General features: G+C 40.4%; 1 protein-coding gene across 10 annotated transcripts in view; it reads right to left on the bottom strand.

Annotated features, from left to right (window-relative positions):
* TMEM131L (transmembrane 131 like) overlaps positions 1–20,393 on the bottom strand; it is a 76,858-nt gene that overhangs the window by 46,330 nt on the left and 10,135 nt on the right. For all 10 annotated transcript variants that reach the window (XR_014945218.1, XR_014945221.1, XR_014945219.1 and 7 more), the window contains 4 exons: positions 4,611–4,682; positions 4,096–4,219; positions 3,491–3,607; positions 1,114–1,224 (listed from right to left, as the gene is read on the bottom strand). Coding sequence is in view for 6 of the 10 variants with exons in the window: in XM_015860914.3 (XP_015716400.2) it covers positions 1,114–1,224; positions 3,491–3,607; positions 4,096–4,219; positions 4,611–4,682 (424 nt within the window). In the remaining 4 variants the exon portion in view is untranslated. The remainder of the gene's footprint in view (positions 1–1,113; positions 1,225–3,490; positions 3,608–4,095; positions 4,220–4,610; positions 4,683–20,393) is intronic.

Genomic DNA, 20,393 nt, shown 5'->3' with positions numbered 1-20,393 from the left:
TCCAGGGCACTTCCAACAGCTATAGGCTCTGAAGAGGAAAGAAAAAAAAGCTTATGCTATCCTCAACTTACATTACAGTGTATTCTATTCAGATAATAGAGGTAAACTAGCGTGCAGCTCTGCAGGTATGACTGATTCGTCTTGAATATTTTTTTCACTCAAATCTCTGTGGTTTAGTATTCATATATCCTTAAGTTTACATGTCTTTATTCACTCAGATCTCACAGAGCTCTTCCCCACACAGGTTCTAAGCCTAAAAGATGAGTTGGACAAGAAGGAATCGTATCAGCTTTTATGGGATCTAAATCAGTAAGGCAAACTGAAAGGGGCACTTCTGGAGCAGAGACCTATCTGTAGAGAAATATCTTCCACAAATGGGACTCAAATACAAGCCACAAGTTTCTTTTCAATATTTAGATCACACCTACCACATTCAACAGATGTGCCCGTGCCACTGCTGCAGCATTTCTCTCCAGATTGGCAGCATTCACTGAATTCTCCAGTTATAGCCAGGCAGAAAAATTATACCCAGAGCTAGAAGAACCAAGTCAATGCTCTCTTGCATCTTGTGTACTGAGACAAGATTGGTACCAGGTGGCACTGCCAAGAATGCAGCATGCTATGATTTCTAATTAAGTGATAAATCATGCATATCACAGCTGTGAACCAGCCTGGGAAATGGATCTGAAGTAAAACTGGGAACTAAATAAAATAAAATAAAATGCTCAGCTTCTCCTTCCCCCATTCCTCTTGTTACACAATGGATATTTTTTTATTTTATTTTTTTTAAAAAGATCGATTCTCCTCTTTAATTTAGAGCTTTATTAGCACAACTGAGAGGATGACACACCACAGAATCATAAAAAAGTGGAAATAGTCTAAAGACCAGAAGATGTTTCTCTCAATAAAACCAGAAACACCAGCTCATCATCAAACTACTTACCCACTCTCATCACTTATCACACTTATCACTCTACTCTTATCACTCACTACTTCTCTCCCACAGTCACTTAGACTTTCTGTTAAAATTCCTTGTACCCCAACAACCTGAGAACAAAACTCTTTCATGTCTGAGTAGGCTATTTCACTACTGCTTGAAATGTATTACTGTACCTGTGTTTGCAATGTCTGGATGCTCTGAATGTGTGGAAGCAGTAAGTAGGCATTTGCTAGCTGTATTCTAGGCTCTTCTGGAGAAGATGCTAGAGTTCCCATGCCAAAAACCTGTTATTAAAATAGAAATGAGTCATTATGTCAACATTCAGTTATCACAGTAATACACAGAACTCCTTCGCTACTAAGAACCTGAGGAAATATTATTTTAAAAGACAACATATGTAATTTGAAAAGTTCCAGTGTGGAAAGTAATTATATACATAATAAGCACAGCAGCATCTTCATTCACCTCACTTCTTCCAAAAGAAAAATGCTCACCTGCAAAGCATCAGGTTATCCCAGAAAGAAAGAGCAATTGAACACTACCTGCTCTTCGGGCAATTAAAATACAAACACCCAAAATATGGCAATTCTATACTGTAACCATGTTGGCTAAGCTGGTTATCAGACATTCCTCTCATTTTTAGTTGTTTTTCTTTTTTTTAAACCATAGAGACATCACCTTCCAAGTTTTCTTCACAAATGATGAAGTGAAGCAGAACTACTTTTCAAAACCGCATACAACATTTACATGTCATGGGAGTCTTTGTCTAAAATGGAGAGAGGGCAAACAACTGCATTCACAGTTTTATGGCTGTGTGGGAATTGCTGGAAAACTCCGTTCCAAGCCCAAAAGCATTCTGAATTCAATGGCTTTGTCTTCAAAAACTGAGTAAAATATTGATCGATCATTTTGTTTTTACAAGTCTGCAATATTCAGTGAAGCACAAGTTAATATTTGCAAGTTAATATGTTTTATTACTTTTTTTTACTGCCTTTCTACTCCACTCTGTCAAGATTAGTTTATGAAAATGAGATGTAAATAATGTCAGCTTGTTTTATTTTTCCCTGCTATGAAAAATCCATTAAGGTTTTTCATGTCTAGCTAAGAAATCTTTTTTAAATTGAAAAAAAAGAAACAACACAACAATGTTTTTAAGTGAGAGGTCAATGCAGCGTTCACTGAAAACCTATGACAGCTATGGATAGAAAACATAACATCAAAGGAAATATTTTTGGGCTGTTTCCTTTTTGATGGAGACATTTATAAAGTACACTTCACTACAATGCTACATTTTCTCCATTTGGGCAACTTTTTCATATGCACTTCTTGCACAAACACGTTAGCAATACTGAACATATTTTGAGGCTTTCGAGCTCTCAAGAGTGCCATAGCTAGTATAACCGCTGCAGTTAGATCCAATTCTGAAACTCTTAAACTTAATGAAAGCTGAAACCATGGACAGTTACTTCTTGTTACATATCTTACATATGCCTAATGAAATGGTCTATGAATAATAGCATGCTACTGATTTTAGCAGCAGCCCAACACCAGAAAATCAGTTTCTTCTGACACTGACAACTGCTTCCCTGCAACTTGCTCACAAAAGGAGTGGCTGAGCAGGCCAGGTAACAAAAACAAGGGGTCAGGAGTGAATGCAGAGAGATGCAAAAAAAGAAGAGAGCCATCACTCTAGAACACGAAGTTCCCACAACATTTGGCATCACCCCCGGTATGTGCTAGCCAAGGGAAATATCCATATTCCAAAATCCGTATTCCAGTGAACTTATCTCTGCTTCCTTATGAGCAGGCTTTGTTTTCTAATTCACTATGAGAATAGAATAACTGAATGGTTGATTAAAGCTGGCATTGTTTTTAAGTCATCAAATTCAAATTCAGACTTTTTCTTTTATAAATCAATGAAAGTAAAAAATTTGGAACGCATAACGTCCCTTATAAAAATCTTAACACCAAACAACTTAATATTTGCTCTCTTCTCTGATTAATCAGGTAGTAGACAACCTCCATTCAAAACTCACTACTTCTGCTTCCACATTACAATGCCTTGAAGTTTTCACCTTGTGCTGCATCCCCAGCGTATCTACATAAAATCCTGTGAGGTGGCTGAAGATCACCTGAAACACTTATTAAATGTCTTAGTGGTATTCCCCCCCCCCCCCTCATGACAAATACATTCCAGAACAGTTCATCCAGGGCTGCAATATTATATGGAGCCAAGCAGCAATGACAGGACCCTAGTGTTCAAAGTACACAGAAACAAATACAAATATACTTACTATCACAGGTAGCCCCACTAGCAGAAGTAATTTTAAATGCATACTTGCACAAGGAATATTGAGATCAGCAAGATCTGGTAAAAGGGATCAACTGTAAATACTACTCCACTTGACTTGTATCAGGAATTCAACAAACATTTGAAGTTGATTTTTTACTTTTTTTTTTTACTTTTTTTTTTCTTTAAACTTCAAAATGTATTTATACAACTTTCAAAAACACAAATTCAAAGCTCAAATGAAAAATAAGTGAAGTTACCTGATATGAAAGTACTCCGTGAGATGAGGTATTTATAAATAGTGAGCTTTCAATATTGCCTTCCTCTGTTGGCAGAAAAAGCACTCTGAATGAAATTTTTCCCATAGCTGGAATCACCTACAGAGACCACAAAGAAGGCTGCTTGCTCAGTGCATTTAGTTAGAACACCCACAGACATTTCCACGCACACAGCTGTATATGTAGGTCCCACACGCAGAACCTCAGCACTGAAGTTTCACCTGCCCATATCTCTCAACTCTATCAACAGAACAATATACACCAACATATCTGTGGATGACTGCATAACACCGCACATAACAGAATGAGACTTGAAGTCAATTTAACACTGAACAGTTATTTTCTTTCTGAATTACTGTCAAACACACTTTCTACTGCAAGTTTTGAATGTCTTCTCCCCCACCAGTCCCAGTAAAAATGAGCAGAAAAGTGCTAGCAAAAACAGAAAAAATAATAATTGTAGGTTCTAGAAAAAAAAAAAAAAAAAAAGAAAAGGCACAAAAGAAAACATGGAATTAAAAGTTTAAGAAGCATGAAGGCTTTGCACTTGGTCATTATGTAGTTTCCAAAAGTACATCAACACTCACCTGGCTATGTGAGGGAGACACATGAAACTGTCTAGAAGTTGTAAACACTGAATTCACTACAACTTCTCTATCTCTACTAGGATTGTAGGCATGCAGCATTTTAGCTCTTGGCAAACCCAGTAATCTAAAGGGGGGAAAAAAGAGAAGGAAGTTATTCACATTTTTAAGTTTAGACAATGCACAAAAGGCATCCAAACAAATCACACTGAAACACGCTGATATGAAATGAATGCTGTTCTGTATCTATCCAGTATGTGTTATGGCTCCCTGTTCCCTTTTCTTCCTTTCTATAACCACATTGATTTTAATTTTAAAAGTACAGCCAGGTGCAAAACATAATTCCAACTCTGTGACAACTGCTTACTATCCCTCTTATCTTTTTCTTCTCTTTTTTTTTTTTTTTTTTTTTTTTCCAGAGAATGGAATGATCTTCACTGATGGCTTCAACCTAAATGTAGCCTGGCAGAGCTGTTCCTCCCCAATTAATTGAAATAACGATAATGGAAGATACTCACTGCATTCCAAAATGCAGAACTGAAGGGTGAAAATGTAAGGCCTTCCCATTTGGAGGCATTTTTGCTGAGAAGCTGAAAAAAGGAGACAAGAAGCTACAATTAGTATTTAGAAGACACAACACAGCAGAGAAAGAAGGTTTGCTACAGGCTATGCTAGGCACTATTTCCAAAGTTTTTCATATATTCCTCCCCCTGACATGAGAGCAACCTTTTAAGAAGGTAAAACAGCACATGCAGGAAAGCCCATACTAATAAAAACTGAGCTTGAAATGCATTTCACTCCAGAGGCACTGCTGGCTCGAACAGCCTCCATTTCTTGCACATATTTCCTTGGACACACTGAGGCACCTGTATTTGAGCCTGGGCAGGGAACTATAGAGGAGAATCCATTTATAAGAGTCCTGAGTTATGAAAATTGTGTCAGCACGGAACAGACCCATGGTTTAATGTTTCACATTCAGAGAATCACTTGTACTAGCACAGCAGAGACAGGCATGTAGAAAAGCAAACAGCAGCTTGTGAAAATCTGATACCAAAAGAAGTCCTTTCCTAATTGGCTTTAATACAAAATCCAACTCATTTCTTACACGCAGAAGACAGTAAGAAACATGTGGAAACATGCCTGTCATCATTATCATCTTTCCTTTTCCCTTGGTAAATTTACAGTGAAGTTCCCCACAGCTCTAGCACTTTTTCACCTTATTTCCATACAAGCTGATGCTCCATAACGCAGACAGAAATCCCAGCATATCTTCACCACTTTCTCAACTAAAACATTCACCACAAGCCCAGCCCCGCTTATTACAGCTACATACCCAGTGTTACACTGTTAAAAACTTCCCTAAAAAGAGTCTACAAGATCCATTGCCAGAGCCAGCTTTGTCATTACTGGGTGATGCTAATCAGCAACCCAGCAAGGGTAAGCATGAGGTGGGAGAGAAGGGCTGTGGTAGCATTAGTTATCCAGGCCCTTTGCATAAAAAAACAGCAGTACGGTTAATTTGCTCCCAGTTTAAAAATGCAGTCCTGTAACATTACACCTTTTATTTATTAAAGTACCCACATAATTCTGCTGCTGTATTCTAAACCAATAGAGCCATCATAATTTATTACCCGTTAGGAAAAAAAAACAACACAGGTTTATTACTATGAAAACCCACAACTTTTATGATGTTTCTCCTAAGAGGGAACAAACTCCCTTGCAGTCATAGCAATAGGAATGTGATATATCCAAGTGACAAGCACCATCTCAGGACTGACACCTTGTTTGTTCTGGAGAAGGCGGTCTGGACCTAGGATGGCTGAGACCAAGCCTCAGTGGATGCTGGGCATACACTGGGCCCAGTCTTACTACAGCACACAGTGGTGACGAATTACTGATGAGCACTTCTGCCCATGGCAACCCCACAGGATGGGACAGCAGCTGCTTCTGCCCTGAACGCCGTGAGGGCTGCTGTAAGCTCCCACCTGGCCCCAAAAGCAGAGCTGCCACATTCCTCCAGCTGCTCGTGGCCCTGCCCGGCAGCCAGCTCCCAGTGCCTGCAGCACTCATCAGCACCCAGGAAGCAGTGCCAGAAAATAACTGCAGAGCTATGCTCACTAAATGGCACAACCTATGCAAGGAAAAACCTACTGCTTTTGCATGTTTCATTTTCTTTTAACCCATGGGGATGGAACACGGGAAAAGGGAGGGGGCCATTCTGCCTATCACCCCCAAACTCTCTGCTATAAAGAGAAAGGTCCACCAACACCAGAAGCAGAACTCTCTTTGTAAACATATCTCTCCAAATGAGCTGGAGACTGGTAGGACACTCTCATTTACCAACCCCAATCAACAGAGCTCCCCCATCCAGATCTCAGCAGTGCATCTGACACAGAAGAACATTTCAAAGACAAATCTATTAAGATGCTTAAAAACTGAAATTGCTTGTAAAATAGAACACTTACTTGAAAATAAACAAACAAAAAAAAATTCTTCTCACAAATGGATTCACTTCAAATTATGCCAAAAAACTTCTGTTGGCTGCAGACTGTATGACCAAAAAAAACATAGGATGTTTCACGAGAAAGTAACAGGCCTGGGAAAGGCCCACAAATATCAACCTAAGAATGGAAGTCTTGAAACAACAGATGTGGAGACACTGGGTTTCCACCTCCTCCGTTGCTTTTTTTGACCAACAGAGCACCATCTTCCAAATTCCAAAATCTCAGGGGACAAGCAGTCCAAACTGGAGGGAAACAGGAGAAAAACAGAAGAGGGGAGAGGAACTCCCGGCAGCTACTGCTCACTGTTTCACAAGCTGTAAGACCTTAAGGCATCCCATTCATTCTGCAAAGAATTCCTGTAGATGCTCACATGTAGGGAACAAGGCATCAGAGGGACACAGTGTTTCATAAGGTTCAGGGGACATGGTGTTCTGTTCATGTGAGTCCAGCCAAAGGCTTCCAACACAGCGATGCTAATCATGCATACACATGAAGTGCTACTAGACACACAGCTGAAAGTGTTTTGCTCTTCCTTCTTTAGGTTTTATTATTCTTTGATACTACTAGTGAATATCGGTAGACAAGCAGGTCAGCACAACTTATTTATTAATAACTTGCAGTCCCCAAAGTGAGTATTTATATGTAATACATACTACTCACAAACATTTCCTCTGAATAAGCAAACAGGTTTTCTATCCATCCTCCACCCATACCGAACAGAAAAGGAAATCTTGTTCCAGAGAGGTATTACTCATACTTCACTGGCCACGGTGAACACAAGAAAAGTGTTTCCCATAAAACTGTAAACAAGTCTACTCTGAAGAAATTGCCTTCTTTGAGAAAACTTCAGAAGACTCAACCCATCTGGCATATATACATACACACACACGTGCAGGTATATATAGACATATATGAACCCTCAGCAACCTGCAGGACAAACAGCAGCTGAGCTGAAGTCCAGAGCTCACTGCAAGGAATTTTATCACACTTTCTTCCATCAATTCTTTCAAACCTTCCTTCTTTCTTTAGCTGATAAGTTTAGATCCTACAATTAGGACACCTGTTATATGAGGATTCATACAGAAACACCTGTAGTTGGGAAAAACAACACTTGCTACTTTGTAGTCCTTCCCATCCTTCCTCTCATGCCCTTTTTTTGATCACAGATAGAGAAAAAACAAAGGGGGTATTTAATTGTTATTTTTTTTATCCATGTGGTTGTGGGAAACAGCAGGCAAAAGGATCAGGATTCCTTAACATGAAAGAGGTCTTTTTCAAGTGACGCTAATCAGACAGTACTACGGGGTTTTTTTGATTCTTGGTCTTGCAGTATATTCATAGAAATGTAATCTGACTTTTTATGTTTGGCATTTTGTACACTTACAGAGTGCACAACTCAGTGTATGAATTTTATGACCCATAGGGATGAGGCTCTGAGATACAAAAGCATGTACATATGGTAGAGGAAAGTACAATTCTTGTATGTAAACTGAATAAGTGAAACAAAACCTTGGTGATCCTATGAAACTTCAATATATATATGGATCGATTTTAGATTCATCCCCCAAACTACACCTGATAAATAAAATGTCGACTGAGAGGAGACAGACACCTTAACAAAACCCAGGTATTTTCAACAGTGCTGACAACTGCTAACACAAAGAAAGTACTCTGTTGAATTAATAGATTTGTTAATTAAGGAGAAATAAATGTAGATATGGGAACACATCCCAGCAGCAACTGAACTGAAGTCTTCTGCAGACCAGGAGCATAGCTCTGTTTGCCAGGTCACTGAGCCACAGAATCATAGAATTTCAGAGGCTGGAAGTGACCTCAAGAAATCATCAAGTCCAACCCACCTGCCAAAGGAGGCTCCCTAGACCAGGTTGCACAGGTAGGCATCCAGATGGGTCTTGAATATCTCTACAGAAGGAGATTCCACAAACTCTCTGGGCAACACGTTCCAGTGCTCTGCCACCCATACCATGAAGAAGTTCTTCTGCATGTTAGTATGGAACTTCTTGTGTTCAAGATTTAGGCCGCTATTCCTTGTCCTATTGCTATGCACAACCGCAAAGAGCCTGGCCTCATCCATTTGCCTCCCATCTCCTCTTAGACATTTATAAACACTGATCAGATCCCCCCTTCAGTCTTCCCCAATTGTACACACCCAGGTTACCCAGCATCCCACATGATTTATTAATAAAAATAAAAAATCTAAGTCCAGCAGATAAAAGAACAAAAGTAAGGGTTTCAGGCACTGAAATTCAGAAGACAAAAAGCCCCTGCTATTCTTAGTTCTGCACTGTTTAGGGAGGAGGGGAAGGACTGACATACTGCCTCCACACACTTGGGGACAGGCAATTTCGTCACCAGGATTCCTTTACAGGCTTTGTGAGTGCACAACACTGCCTGTGGGAGAAGCACGCTGCTCCACAGACACCAGGGAACACATCCCAGCAGGGATGCCTACACAGCATTACTACCATAAAACTGCTGGGCCTGCATGCCTGCAATCTTGCATCTTTTGGCTAAAAATAGGCAAGGGGAGCTGATCCAAAATAAATCAGTGGACAGGACAAGGCAGTTTCTCTCCAAAACCAAACCCCATGCTTTACAGATGGAGTCATGACTTCAGGGGGCAGTTGGCTCGAGCAACCCTTTTTATTTATATTTTTTCCCAGCTAGCCCGGTGGAGCCAAGGTTGTTTCCACAACCATTCATGGCTCTTGCAGGCAACTTTTGTTCACCTCACCACCTAGTCCCTTCCTGTATAGCTCTGCAAGATTTATATAAGAATATTAAAGAATAGCCACCTAGGCCAACAGCGTTTTATTTTCATTTATTACAAAACCAGAAGTGCATCAAATTTGTAATCGGAAAGTGCTCACAATAGGGTAGAAAAAATAGGACTACAGATTTACTTTTTTTTTCCTCCTCACACCTAAATAGACTACTTGAAAAACACCCAAAGAAAATAAATGCACAATGTGATAAAAATCAGCAGAAGACCCGTGAAGAACTCTAGGAGAGAACAGTTAGATGTGAGATGCTGTTATAGATATCCTGGTGAAAAGAAAATGCTTTCTTCCCCAGGTGTGTGTGTGGTTTATATTTGAGCAGCAGCCGCAGCACAATAAAACATGTTTAACAACAGAACAGAATTATTCCCTCCTGTAAATCATAGAATCGTGGAATCTCAAGGTCAGAAAGGACTTACAAGATCATCTAGTCCAACCGTCTTCCCATTGCTGCTGCTACCACAAGCACTAAACCATATCTCATAGCTCCTCATCCAGACACTTCTTGAACACTGCCAGAGACGGCAACATTCACCTCAGCCCATCCAGCCCATCCAGATCACTCTGAAGGACCTTCCTTAACCTCAGGCAGACCAAAACCACCTCCCAGCTTGGTGTCTTCTGCAAACTTACTGAGGGTACACTCATCTAGGTCATCAATGAAGATAATAAACAAGATGGGCCCCAGTACTGACCTCTGCGGGACACCACTTGTAATGGGTCACCAGTTGGACTCAACTCCATCAACCACTACCCAATCAATCACAGCCCAATCAGTCCTCAATTTCTGCAACAACTGAAATCTGTACATTAAGAAATGAGTTCACAATGACTTTGGTACATTTGAAATTGTTCTCTGAAACCTCTTCTTTCAAAATCCATCAGCCACTCAGATTTCAAGCAACAACCAAAGCTCTATAGAGATGCTCCAGGTGGAGCCTGTACTTTTTAGGCATCTTGGACAGCCTGCTTCAAAAACAATGAAAGAGCAGTGCCACACAAAGGGAGCCAACAACACCTCCATGCTGCTTTATTAAGCCAGCCTTCCCAAGTGATTATAAAAACCAGAGGGCAGAAAAAGTCCCGAAAGCCCCAAGCAGTGATCTGGGAGGGCATCACAGAGGATCCTCCAGCTGTAGCACAGTTCAGCCACTCTCACACACAGTGAGCACAAGGGTTGTGCAAATCAGGTACTCAGGCACCAGTGGCCTACATCAAACCTGCGACTTGTGGCCACACACACAGTCTTGTTTCATTCAGGCAAAGGTGCATCATTAGTTATTTGTCTTAGATGATCAGCCTGGACCCACTTGTTAAAATGCAAAAGATTTTCCTTAGAAGCATCTCCATCACTGCCAGCAAAACTGGAGTATCCAGGCAGGCAAAAGACCTACTACCTTCATTCTCCTTTTTCCTTCTTGCAGTGAAACAATTGCCTCTTCATTTTTGCAACAGTACAGAAAGCCACCTCTAAGTACCTACGAGGATGATAACTATCTGAAATAAAGCCTGCAATTTGCCTTATTTGCTCCTTCTTTGTAATCTAGTTTTATAGTTACTAAATCTCCCAAATGTAAAATATCACCAAATCTATCATGTTTACTTTTATTTAGAATCACTCACCTAATGAGTCAGTGGCTCCCTCAGAAGCCAGGGCACTCTCAGTGTTTTATCCTGAATCATTAGGTCCTAGAACTTGGGAGTTATGAGAAAATAATGTTGTTCAGCTCTATTTAATGAATGCTTCCACTCCAAGAGTATGTGAAATAAAAGCATGAATCCTAAATGCACACAGATCAGTTGGTACTGCTTTTCAAACCTCAGATTTTTAGCCAACATCATGTTTTTTCACCCCTTCCTCAAGTAATTAATTTATCCTGTAGTTGCCAAAGCCTCCAAAAACTTAAAACTGCTTACAGAGTCCTGGTTTGTTCTTCACAACTAAGATCTAATTATTTCTAAGATGCAGAGAAGATGCTGAAACTCAAAAATGAACATTACAGAGGACCAGTAACAGTAGAGAAGAGATCCCAGACCAAATAAAACTGGCCTTTAAATGCATCAATCACCATTCTTTTTTTACTGACTTAAATATAAATTAAAAATAAAAATAAAAGAAATCACTTAATCAGGCACAATCTTACTCAAAAAGCTCTCAAGGTTCGGGGCCAGTTTGTCAATTCAGCAGCAATGCTACTTCAAACGTTTCACTTTCATGAGTGAGAGCAATGCAACATGTATCCTGCACAGCACATCTTGCTCTAGCCTAAGAGCATAGTGGAGGATATTGACTAGAAACCCAAAAGGGCTGCAAAGCTCAGACTAATAGGAAGTTACATTCTTGTCAAAAATCATTGCACCCAACCATTTCCTTTTTCTATTCACATCTGCAGCCAAAAAAATGTCCAACTTGACCAAAACCATTTTAAATTACAACAGTTCAGTGAGATGTATGAAAAAGCTCCGTGGCTCCTGATAAGCTTGACCTGCTTAATAATTAAGAGCACTAATCTTCCTACAGTAGTCAACTCTTGCTGTTTCCTCATTAATCCAAGTCTTCTGGTTTCCTCTTGCAATGAACAAAAACCAGACTTTTAAAGACAGCTAAAATTTTCATGACAGATCTTAAAGCTGATAAGAAGTCTTTACATTGCACCCGTTAAGCACTAAATATGCCCTCCCTCCCCAAAACAGAAAAAAAGAAAATAACGGCTAAAAAGGAAACTAATCAAAAGAAATAAAATTCAGACCTAGGACTTAAAAGAAATGAATAAATGAAAATCTGCTTCTAGCTTACCCCCTTTAGCATGGCCAATGCCACTGATAGTCTGTCCCTCCAAAGAAGCCATGAAGTCAGCCATACAAAGCTGCAAAAACCAGCTTTGACACCAGCCTGGATTGTGTGTTTCCTATTTTGACAATTTCCACCCTAATCTTTAAACAAAAAGTAACCTTTAAACATACAGCTTTAAGCATAGTAACTTCCCAGGGCCTTGAAAGTAAATGATCTTCAAGGTCTCTTCCAACTCAAGCCATTCTATGATCCCATGAAAACATAGAAGTACTTCTTTCAACATCCTTTCACTCCAAGCCCAGCTCTCACAGCTATGTTAATTTTAAATTTACAGGGGGAAAAAGTTGGAGCTGAAGTTGATTGCCACACTTATTAAAGGTCTTATTTCTCTCCTCCAGCAGAAGAAACTTCATGCAAGACTTTCTCAGGTACACGCAAGCTATCCAAAATTTAAACAGTACACACTGGCTTCCCAAGAATTTCTAACTTTTCATGTCACCAAACAGCATTTTCACAAGCCGTATCGTATTACCACGGAAATACAATTTAAAAGGAGAAAGAAATGAAAAGAGCAAGGCTTCACTTTTCTTTAAGGTACTTTAAAGCATGATGCCACAGAATGAAATTGCAATTACATGACCTTCCCTTATTCACAGTAAGCTCCAGGAGCAAGGGATAAACACTGTGCTCCCAACCCTTGGGCCACTATGAAAAATCATGGGGGAAAGCAAAAGATAAGTATCAGCCCATAACCAAATAGTATTACAGAAAAAGCAGCTTTGCTATGGAGTTATCCAAGTCTGTGACAAGGGGCAAAAAAGCCCAAAGGGAAAAAATAAACACACACACACACACACACACACACACACTTCCTCTGCCCATGAGGTCCTTCAGGACTGCCTCCCCTCCCTTCCCAGCCCCTCCCATCCTTAGACCCCAAATGCTCATAAAAGGCAGTAAATGGAACCAGAACATTGACTCTTTAACTCCCACTGTTTTTCATGATGTTCTGATGTGGAATACCAGCAATGAATAAATAAATAAATAAATCACAAAACCACAACAAGCTTCACCCCCAAATCACCACCTCTCCATCTCATAAGAGCATCACCCTGCTCTTGGTTCCCACTCCTCCCAGCTGGGATGCATCACACCCTTTTTGCTCCCCCTCTCCTTGTTTCAGTGCCATTCCACAAAGCTCTTCATTCTCTAGCAGTAGCCTACCAGATTGTCTGCCATCTGATGTAGTCAACACATGATATTGATCATGCCAGACATATACTTTCTACAGAAGTACTGAAGAACTTTTTATATTTTTAAAAGCAATAAAACACTGAAGACTTACCATTCATTCATGTTTTATTAACTCACTGCACTAGGAATTTTCATCTCCATCTGTACACTTTTATGCTCCAGCCATCCACACCAATCATCCAGCCAGAAGCTCTTCCTTCCCACAGAACCACCGAGGTTGGAAAAGATCTCCAAGATCATCCAGTCCAACCACCAATGTACCACCAGTATTTCCCCACTAAACCATGTCCCTTAGTATATCTAAATGTTTCTTGAAACAAGAACCAGATCCCCTGTCATGGAATTATCTAGATCAATCTGTGCTCAAGACAGGGGCAGCAGGCCTGTAGGCCCCATGGCCCAAAAATGGGAAGGGAAAAGGGGAAGAGTAGGGAGTTGGTCTCAAAAACAGATTTACATTTCCAATACAACACTGCTTACATTTCCAAGCACATCCCTATCTGCAGGCAGAAAAAGGGGTAAAGCCCCCACAGAATCAGATCATTTCCTCATTCTGACCATAGCATCACACAGAAAACCTGAAGAATTCCCCTTGCTGCACCTTCCAAAATACCCAGAGCTTGTGCATCTGTCTCACATCACTGGCTCTCTTGGTCAGGCATGCAAAATGAAATGACACTTCCACCATGTAGTGCTATTAATAAAAAGAAGCATTCTTAGTATATTTGTGACCTGCTCCTCAGTACTAGCAAACATTTATGCTCTATTAAAGTGTGTTGTTGAAGAATAAAAAACATACAATGTGAAAAAAATTATACCAGAGGATCCAAATTGGCAAAATCTCAAAAAATTTTAGCATTACTAGGATTAGCAGTTAGAAAGCTTACTGCAGAAATCAGGTCCTTACAGAACATCTGGAACACACTGAAGCCAATGCAAAGCAAGCTATATGCCAGTTTCTTCTGGTGTACACAACACTGCAGCTTTCTAATATTAAATAGAAGAGAACCATAAGAAACACTTCCCGTTACACAGGTTTATTAACCAAATGTCCACTGCCAAAAAACTCCGCTATATTACAGCTAGCAAACAAGCTCTGATGTCCAACTGACAGGCACCCAGAGACTTGTCTGCTTCTTTGGGTACAATAGGTGGTAGGTAAGGAAGAGGACAAAAATGAGTTGGCGAAAAAAAACCAGAACAGCAGGAAGTCAGATGTTACTTACTCACAGACCATGGACTCTTCTGGGGTCCAAGGACACCTTCACCAGCTACACCTGTGATCCTCTCCCTGCTCCTCTCTCTGCATGGTCCCATGTGGGAACTCCAAACACACACACACACACACACACACACACACCCCACAGTAATATTTCTCTCTCTCTCTCTCTCACATACACACACACACACACACACACAAAAGGAGCAACAGAACTTTGAAGAACCATCTTAGATGGCTGGAAGACATAGCTTCTATCAGAACAGTGGCAAAACGATAGAGAAAAATCAGGAAGCATGAGGTGCTACTCCAACCTACAGCGAGCAGCAGATAATGCATGGAACTGTAGCTACCACCGCATTTATTTACTTATTGACACCTCACCTTATTACCTTTCCACAGTTTGTAAAATTCAGCAGAAGGCGTTAACAACTTACAGGGATGAAAAGCATCAAGCAAGCCTGAAAACGTGGGGATGGAGGAGTGCTCTGGTGGTTAAGAGCAGCTAAATGAATCTGGAGGACCAGACGCTTTATCCAAGCAACATTGTGACCACTCACAAAAGGCAGCAATTCCCCCTTTTCAGAAGGAGAATTTAAGTGCCCTAAAAAGTAGGTCACCAGCAGGCCACAGAAATACCTAAGCAGGCAGCAGGCACCTCATGGTTTGCAGGCAGCTGCTTGCAGCAAAGGCCGTGAATAAAAGAGGGAGCACATCAGGACAGAAACGGGACAATAACCATTGAAGAAAGGCAGTTAACAGAAACAAAGCACATAAAGCACGGGTCAAGGAGTCGGTCAAATACAGGCCCTTCAAATCCCCACGCTCCTCCAGTTGCCAGGAATCAAAATTTAGACACAAATCAGCGATGCACATGGCACAAAGCACTAACGGCAGGCAAGCACAAAATCAAAATAAGCACATTAAAGCCACAACATGAAAAGAAGCTGCTAAATGGTCTACGGTATTGCACTTCCTAAGGGCACTGCAACACACTCCACTGTTACAATCCCATAAAAAAATACAGGAATTACATGTTTATACTTATTGGGTAAGCACCTTCATTCTTCCTCTGTTCAGGTCTTTACCTTTTATTGGCAGTACATCTACCGTGGCTTGGCATTTTACAGTTAAGGTCTATACAACTTCAATCAGTAAGACAACACAATTCAATGTGGAAAACCACTGCAGACAAAACTTATCCTGATCAGTGCAACATGATCACCACTGTCACATTAGACTGCTCTCACTTGAAAAGTGGAACAAACACAGTAATTTTTGCACTAATCCCAGCAAATACAACCTGATCTGTCAGAAGGACACCCAACATCCACAGCTCCTACATTTCATGCAAAGCACACTCTTGCCCAAGCCCATAGAGGATCTCTTCAAAGGTGCTCACAGAGGCCAGAGCACCATGGGATGTAGGATGACAAGTGGACATTTCTTGACTTAATTCTGATAACCAGAAACAGCAGAAACAACTGAAACAGCTTCACAGGAAAGGTCAAGACCTCAGCACACCGACAAACTTAAAGCCTTAAGTATTACCATTTGGATCCACTGCTTGCCAAACAATGTCATCTTTGAAATAACTTTTCAGGAGTTGATCACAGATGTTTAAATGACTCAAAACTGGTCTCTAAAGCTACTGGAAGCCTGAGACTATCAAGAATAATCTCACTTTGGAGCCTCTGGCAAGAGGGAGAAAACCCCTAGTAAATAAGAAGGGGAACAGCACTGCAGTAACAGCATTGAAAAGGCATAAAGAGGAACAAAGAACAGAAAAAGAGAAAAGATCATTAACTTTCCACTAGCTTATGTATAAGCATTCACACATGATTAAAAAACAGCTGGGAAAGTCTCACTCAGGAAATAAATATACATATGCTACCAACAAGACAGGAAGTAGCAGAGAATAAAATAAGCAGAACGTAAACTGCTCACCTATTACTCCATTAAGTCAACTCCATAAAGCTGAGACCGCCTACCCATTTCAGTTCAAAGGTAACTTTTTATTGTCAAAACAAAGTTGCTGAGATACATTAAAAAAGAGACTATCCATCATTGTCTTGAAGAAAATTACTAGTTTCCAGAGAGAAACATACCATAGTGGGGGGGAAAAGATTTACCTACAAAAATAGAAATACTGAGAATGTACATAAGAATGTCAGATCAGTTTTGACTAAAGGTCACTTTCTTCTTTACGTATGTCATTCAGGTTTCTGAGAGTCTTCCTAGTCTGTCTGAAGTTGGTCAAGTTATCATTCCACTGATGTACAAGCTCCTGCACAGCCCAGGTCAGCTTCAAATTTTAGGACTGCAAATGAACTGAGGTCACTTGTAACAAAGGCACAGCTACATTACTGTAAGAATCACCATCCCACAGCCTGAAAGAACAGTATCTGAACAATCCAGGCTTAAAAAGCAGTGTGCTGTTCTCTGCATTTCTCGCATTCACTAAAGGAGTATGCTGTTGTGAACAAACACCAAACAGAAATACTACGTCAGAAAGTTCAGCTTCTAAGCAAAACACAAGAAAACCATGAATCACAGATAAGACACTTTGCACTTTCAACAGCAATGAACATTCTACACTACTTTAACTGGCTCCTTTCTAGTTCCAAGGCTTCATCACATGCTCTCACAAAGCTTTACTGCAAAAGTTGGCTTTTAGCATGGTAACAACATCCACTATTCTGGGCTTGAAATTCCTTAATTTTGATGTCTGTGGATTTCTGCCAACTACTGTTCACCAGCTACTGCAGCAGAAACTTCTTGTACCAGACTGGAAGTCAACAAGTAGGGTCCTTCACCCAACTACCTACAAGTCATGCCACTAACACACTGCCAGGGTGGGAACTTTGCTTTCCCAGGGAACATTTCCTCATCAAATTAAAATAGGTGAGGTGCTAGAAGCTAGGGTTGTTTTGCCTCTGACTGTCTAGGAAGATGAGAAGAACCTAACAGCATTGCCTGCAACACTTTACCATGCCACATCAGAGATATTTCAGGTAATTTTATAGTCAGCTTTGAGAAATCAAGCCAACAGGCTGGTGCTTATGATTCAAAAAAGAATGCTGCATATCCCCAAACAAGCTGTTTATTCCTTCTGCTTTCTAATGATTTTCCAATCTGTAACAGCAGGAAAACTAAAACTCCTAATAATTACATGGTGCCCATTTTGAGATTGCTGAAAATGGGCCATTATTCCACATGTCTACCTTTTAACTGCGTATCAGTGTAATTACACAGTTACTAAGAATAAAGATCTCATAAAAAAAGAGAACTAAGCAGCAGTTACTACGGAAGCAAAACTAATTGAGTAAGTTGAGATAAACTTATAAGTATAAAGCAGTCTACAAATCAAAAGTATAAACTTGAGATTAATGCACCTGTGAGATCACCATTAGTGTATTAAAATATAAAAGTAATAGCATAAGAGGAAAGTTCTTGCTCTGAACTACTTACAATACAGAAATAACAGACACTGGCTAAGGTGACACTGAGATTACAGTGATTAAGACAATGACAAATATGCCACAGCAGCTGTTTGCTTCCACTTTGTTTCCCCTCTCTCTCTAAACACACGGTGCTCTCCTGTCCTCTGTGTGACAACATGGCTGGTTCTGCTAAAGCAGAAGGCAGCCCAGCTCCCCAGCAGCACTGGGGAGCACTGGTATTGGGGGGGGTTGCATGCCATTCCAAACCCACGCACACATTTTTAGGTACTACCTCTCTTAGCAGCCCATGCCGCCACTCCTCACAGCTTCAGCACCAATATCAAAACCAATGGAGCAGGAGACTAGCACCCTTGTTCCATGTGCTCAGATAAGGCCTGGTTGAGCCCTAAAGGGTGTACATCTGGAACAGACTCTGTCCTAAAGTACAGGCTATGTACAGCTTAGCAAAAGGCTAAAAGAAATTGAAATGTTATACAGCGAGGCTTGAGCATGCACACACACCTTCATTCTGTTCAACAGTGGGCAGTGTGAAAGCAAGGGGGCAGGAAAGGGAAGCTGCAGAAGAAAACAGATTGATGGCAGGCTAATGTTAGTCTGGCAAAAACTAAGGCAAAGAAGTGCTTTGAAACAAGAGTTGTCTTCTGATCTGACTTGTAGGGCTGCCAAAGGCAGGGGACAGCACATGGACAGCAGAGAAGGCAAGGCAGCCTCCTTCTCTTACCACGTGGGCTTGGAACTACAACCATTCCAGGCCTGTGCAGGAAGCAAGAGAAGAAAGAAATGATTCCATAAGTATGGAAAAGATCTGTGGGAGAGACTAAGCAGGAAGAGGAAATGAGGAAGAAGCCAAAAGAAGAAAAAGACGGGATTCCACAGTGCAAAGCACGGCATTTCTGTGTTTTGATTACACGGGAGACAGTTTCATTCAGAAGCATATATCCACTAGTACAGTTTCTGCAAACACTCCAGCTCCCAGCAGCTGGAACAGGAGATTCCTGGTCTGGCCTCAAGCATTGTAGCTGCCCTGGGCTGCTGCTCTCATTTCAGAAAGGATTGAAAGTGACTCTGAAATAAACAAGAAAGTTGCTTTCACATTTAGTAAGGAAGGGAAGCATGTATTTAACTCCCCATATCAGCAGACAAACAACAACTTCAAAAGACCCCATGTTTTAGAAGGAGCAACACACATGAGGAGCACAGCTGTCCCTAACAGCATACAATGCAAAGTTCACAAAGGCAAAGTTCATCAGTGAATGAATTACAACTTCTAAAATGGAGATAAAGAGATTAAAGAAGCAGGAATTCAGCGTGCCACCCCAGCCATGCCTGACATAAACCAAGGAAAGCAGCAGTAATGTCAATAGTTCCTTCCAAAACCATTTATTTCTACTTCATCTACAAGAGATTCCTTAACTCTGTTGACCTTCCAACAATTATTAATTATAATAGCTTCGCAGGATCCCCTGGGTTCTCTATGAGGAATGCAAAGATAACAGGTAGGTATGTGTTTCCCACTTCTAACAGTTACATAACATTCATTTCCTCATGCATCCAACCAAGCTTAAAATGACAGGTACCCTGGTGATCTGGAGAAGTTGTAAGTAGGATGCAACAAAAGCAACATAACAATTAAAAACAAAAATTAACCAAGTGGGTTTTTTTTATAATACAGGGAGAACACCCGTTTAGTGCATACTGCAGCAATGTGTTACTTTATGAAGTGCAAAGAAAAGCCTTAACCAATTAAACAATTTCCAGTTTACAAGTTAAGGTCAAGCATATATTCCAGGAAAAGACCACAACAATTTTTTCAAATACTTGGCTTGGGGGGAAATGGTAAATATAATGGGAACCTAAATGGTTAGTGGTGCTGGACTGATGCTTTGGTTGAAAATACTTGATGACGTTGGCTCCTTTCAAACCATTTAAATATCATACCTTAACATTCTCAGGTGACTTTTCAGATCTTCATTTTAGTAACTTCCTCAACTTTGACCTTAGTAAAAATGCTTAATAAGCAAACACCTCATAAAACAGTTCTTTGCCTGTATTTGGACACTAGTTTTTCCTCCTTGCTGGGATGCTTTTCTGAATTCTGATCAGACTTGATGATCTTTAAAGTCTTTTCCAACCTGAGCAATTCTATGATTTCTTTTGATATCAAATAAATAAATAAATTATAATTTTAAAAAATCTTAATTCTTTAATCCTTCTTCTTCTGACTTGAGCACCAAAGCCCAATTTCTGGCACACCACCACTTCCAT

The sequence above is a fragment of the Coturnix japonica genome, chromosome 4, assembly GCF_054131305.1.
Source record: "Coturnix japonica strain WE chromosome 4, WE-NBRP24, whole genome shotgun sequence".
In the NCBI taxonomy this organism is placed as follows: Eukaryota; Metazoa; Chordata; class Aves; order Galliformes; family Phasianidae; genus Coturnix; species Coturnix japonica.
Note: the sequence above shows the minus strand (reverse complement) of the source record. Positions and strands in the feature narration are given on the sequence as shown.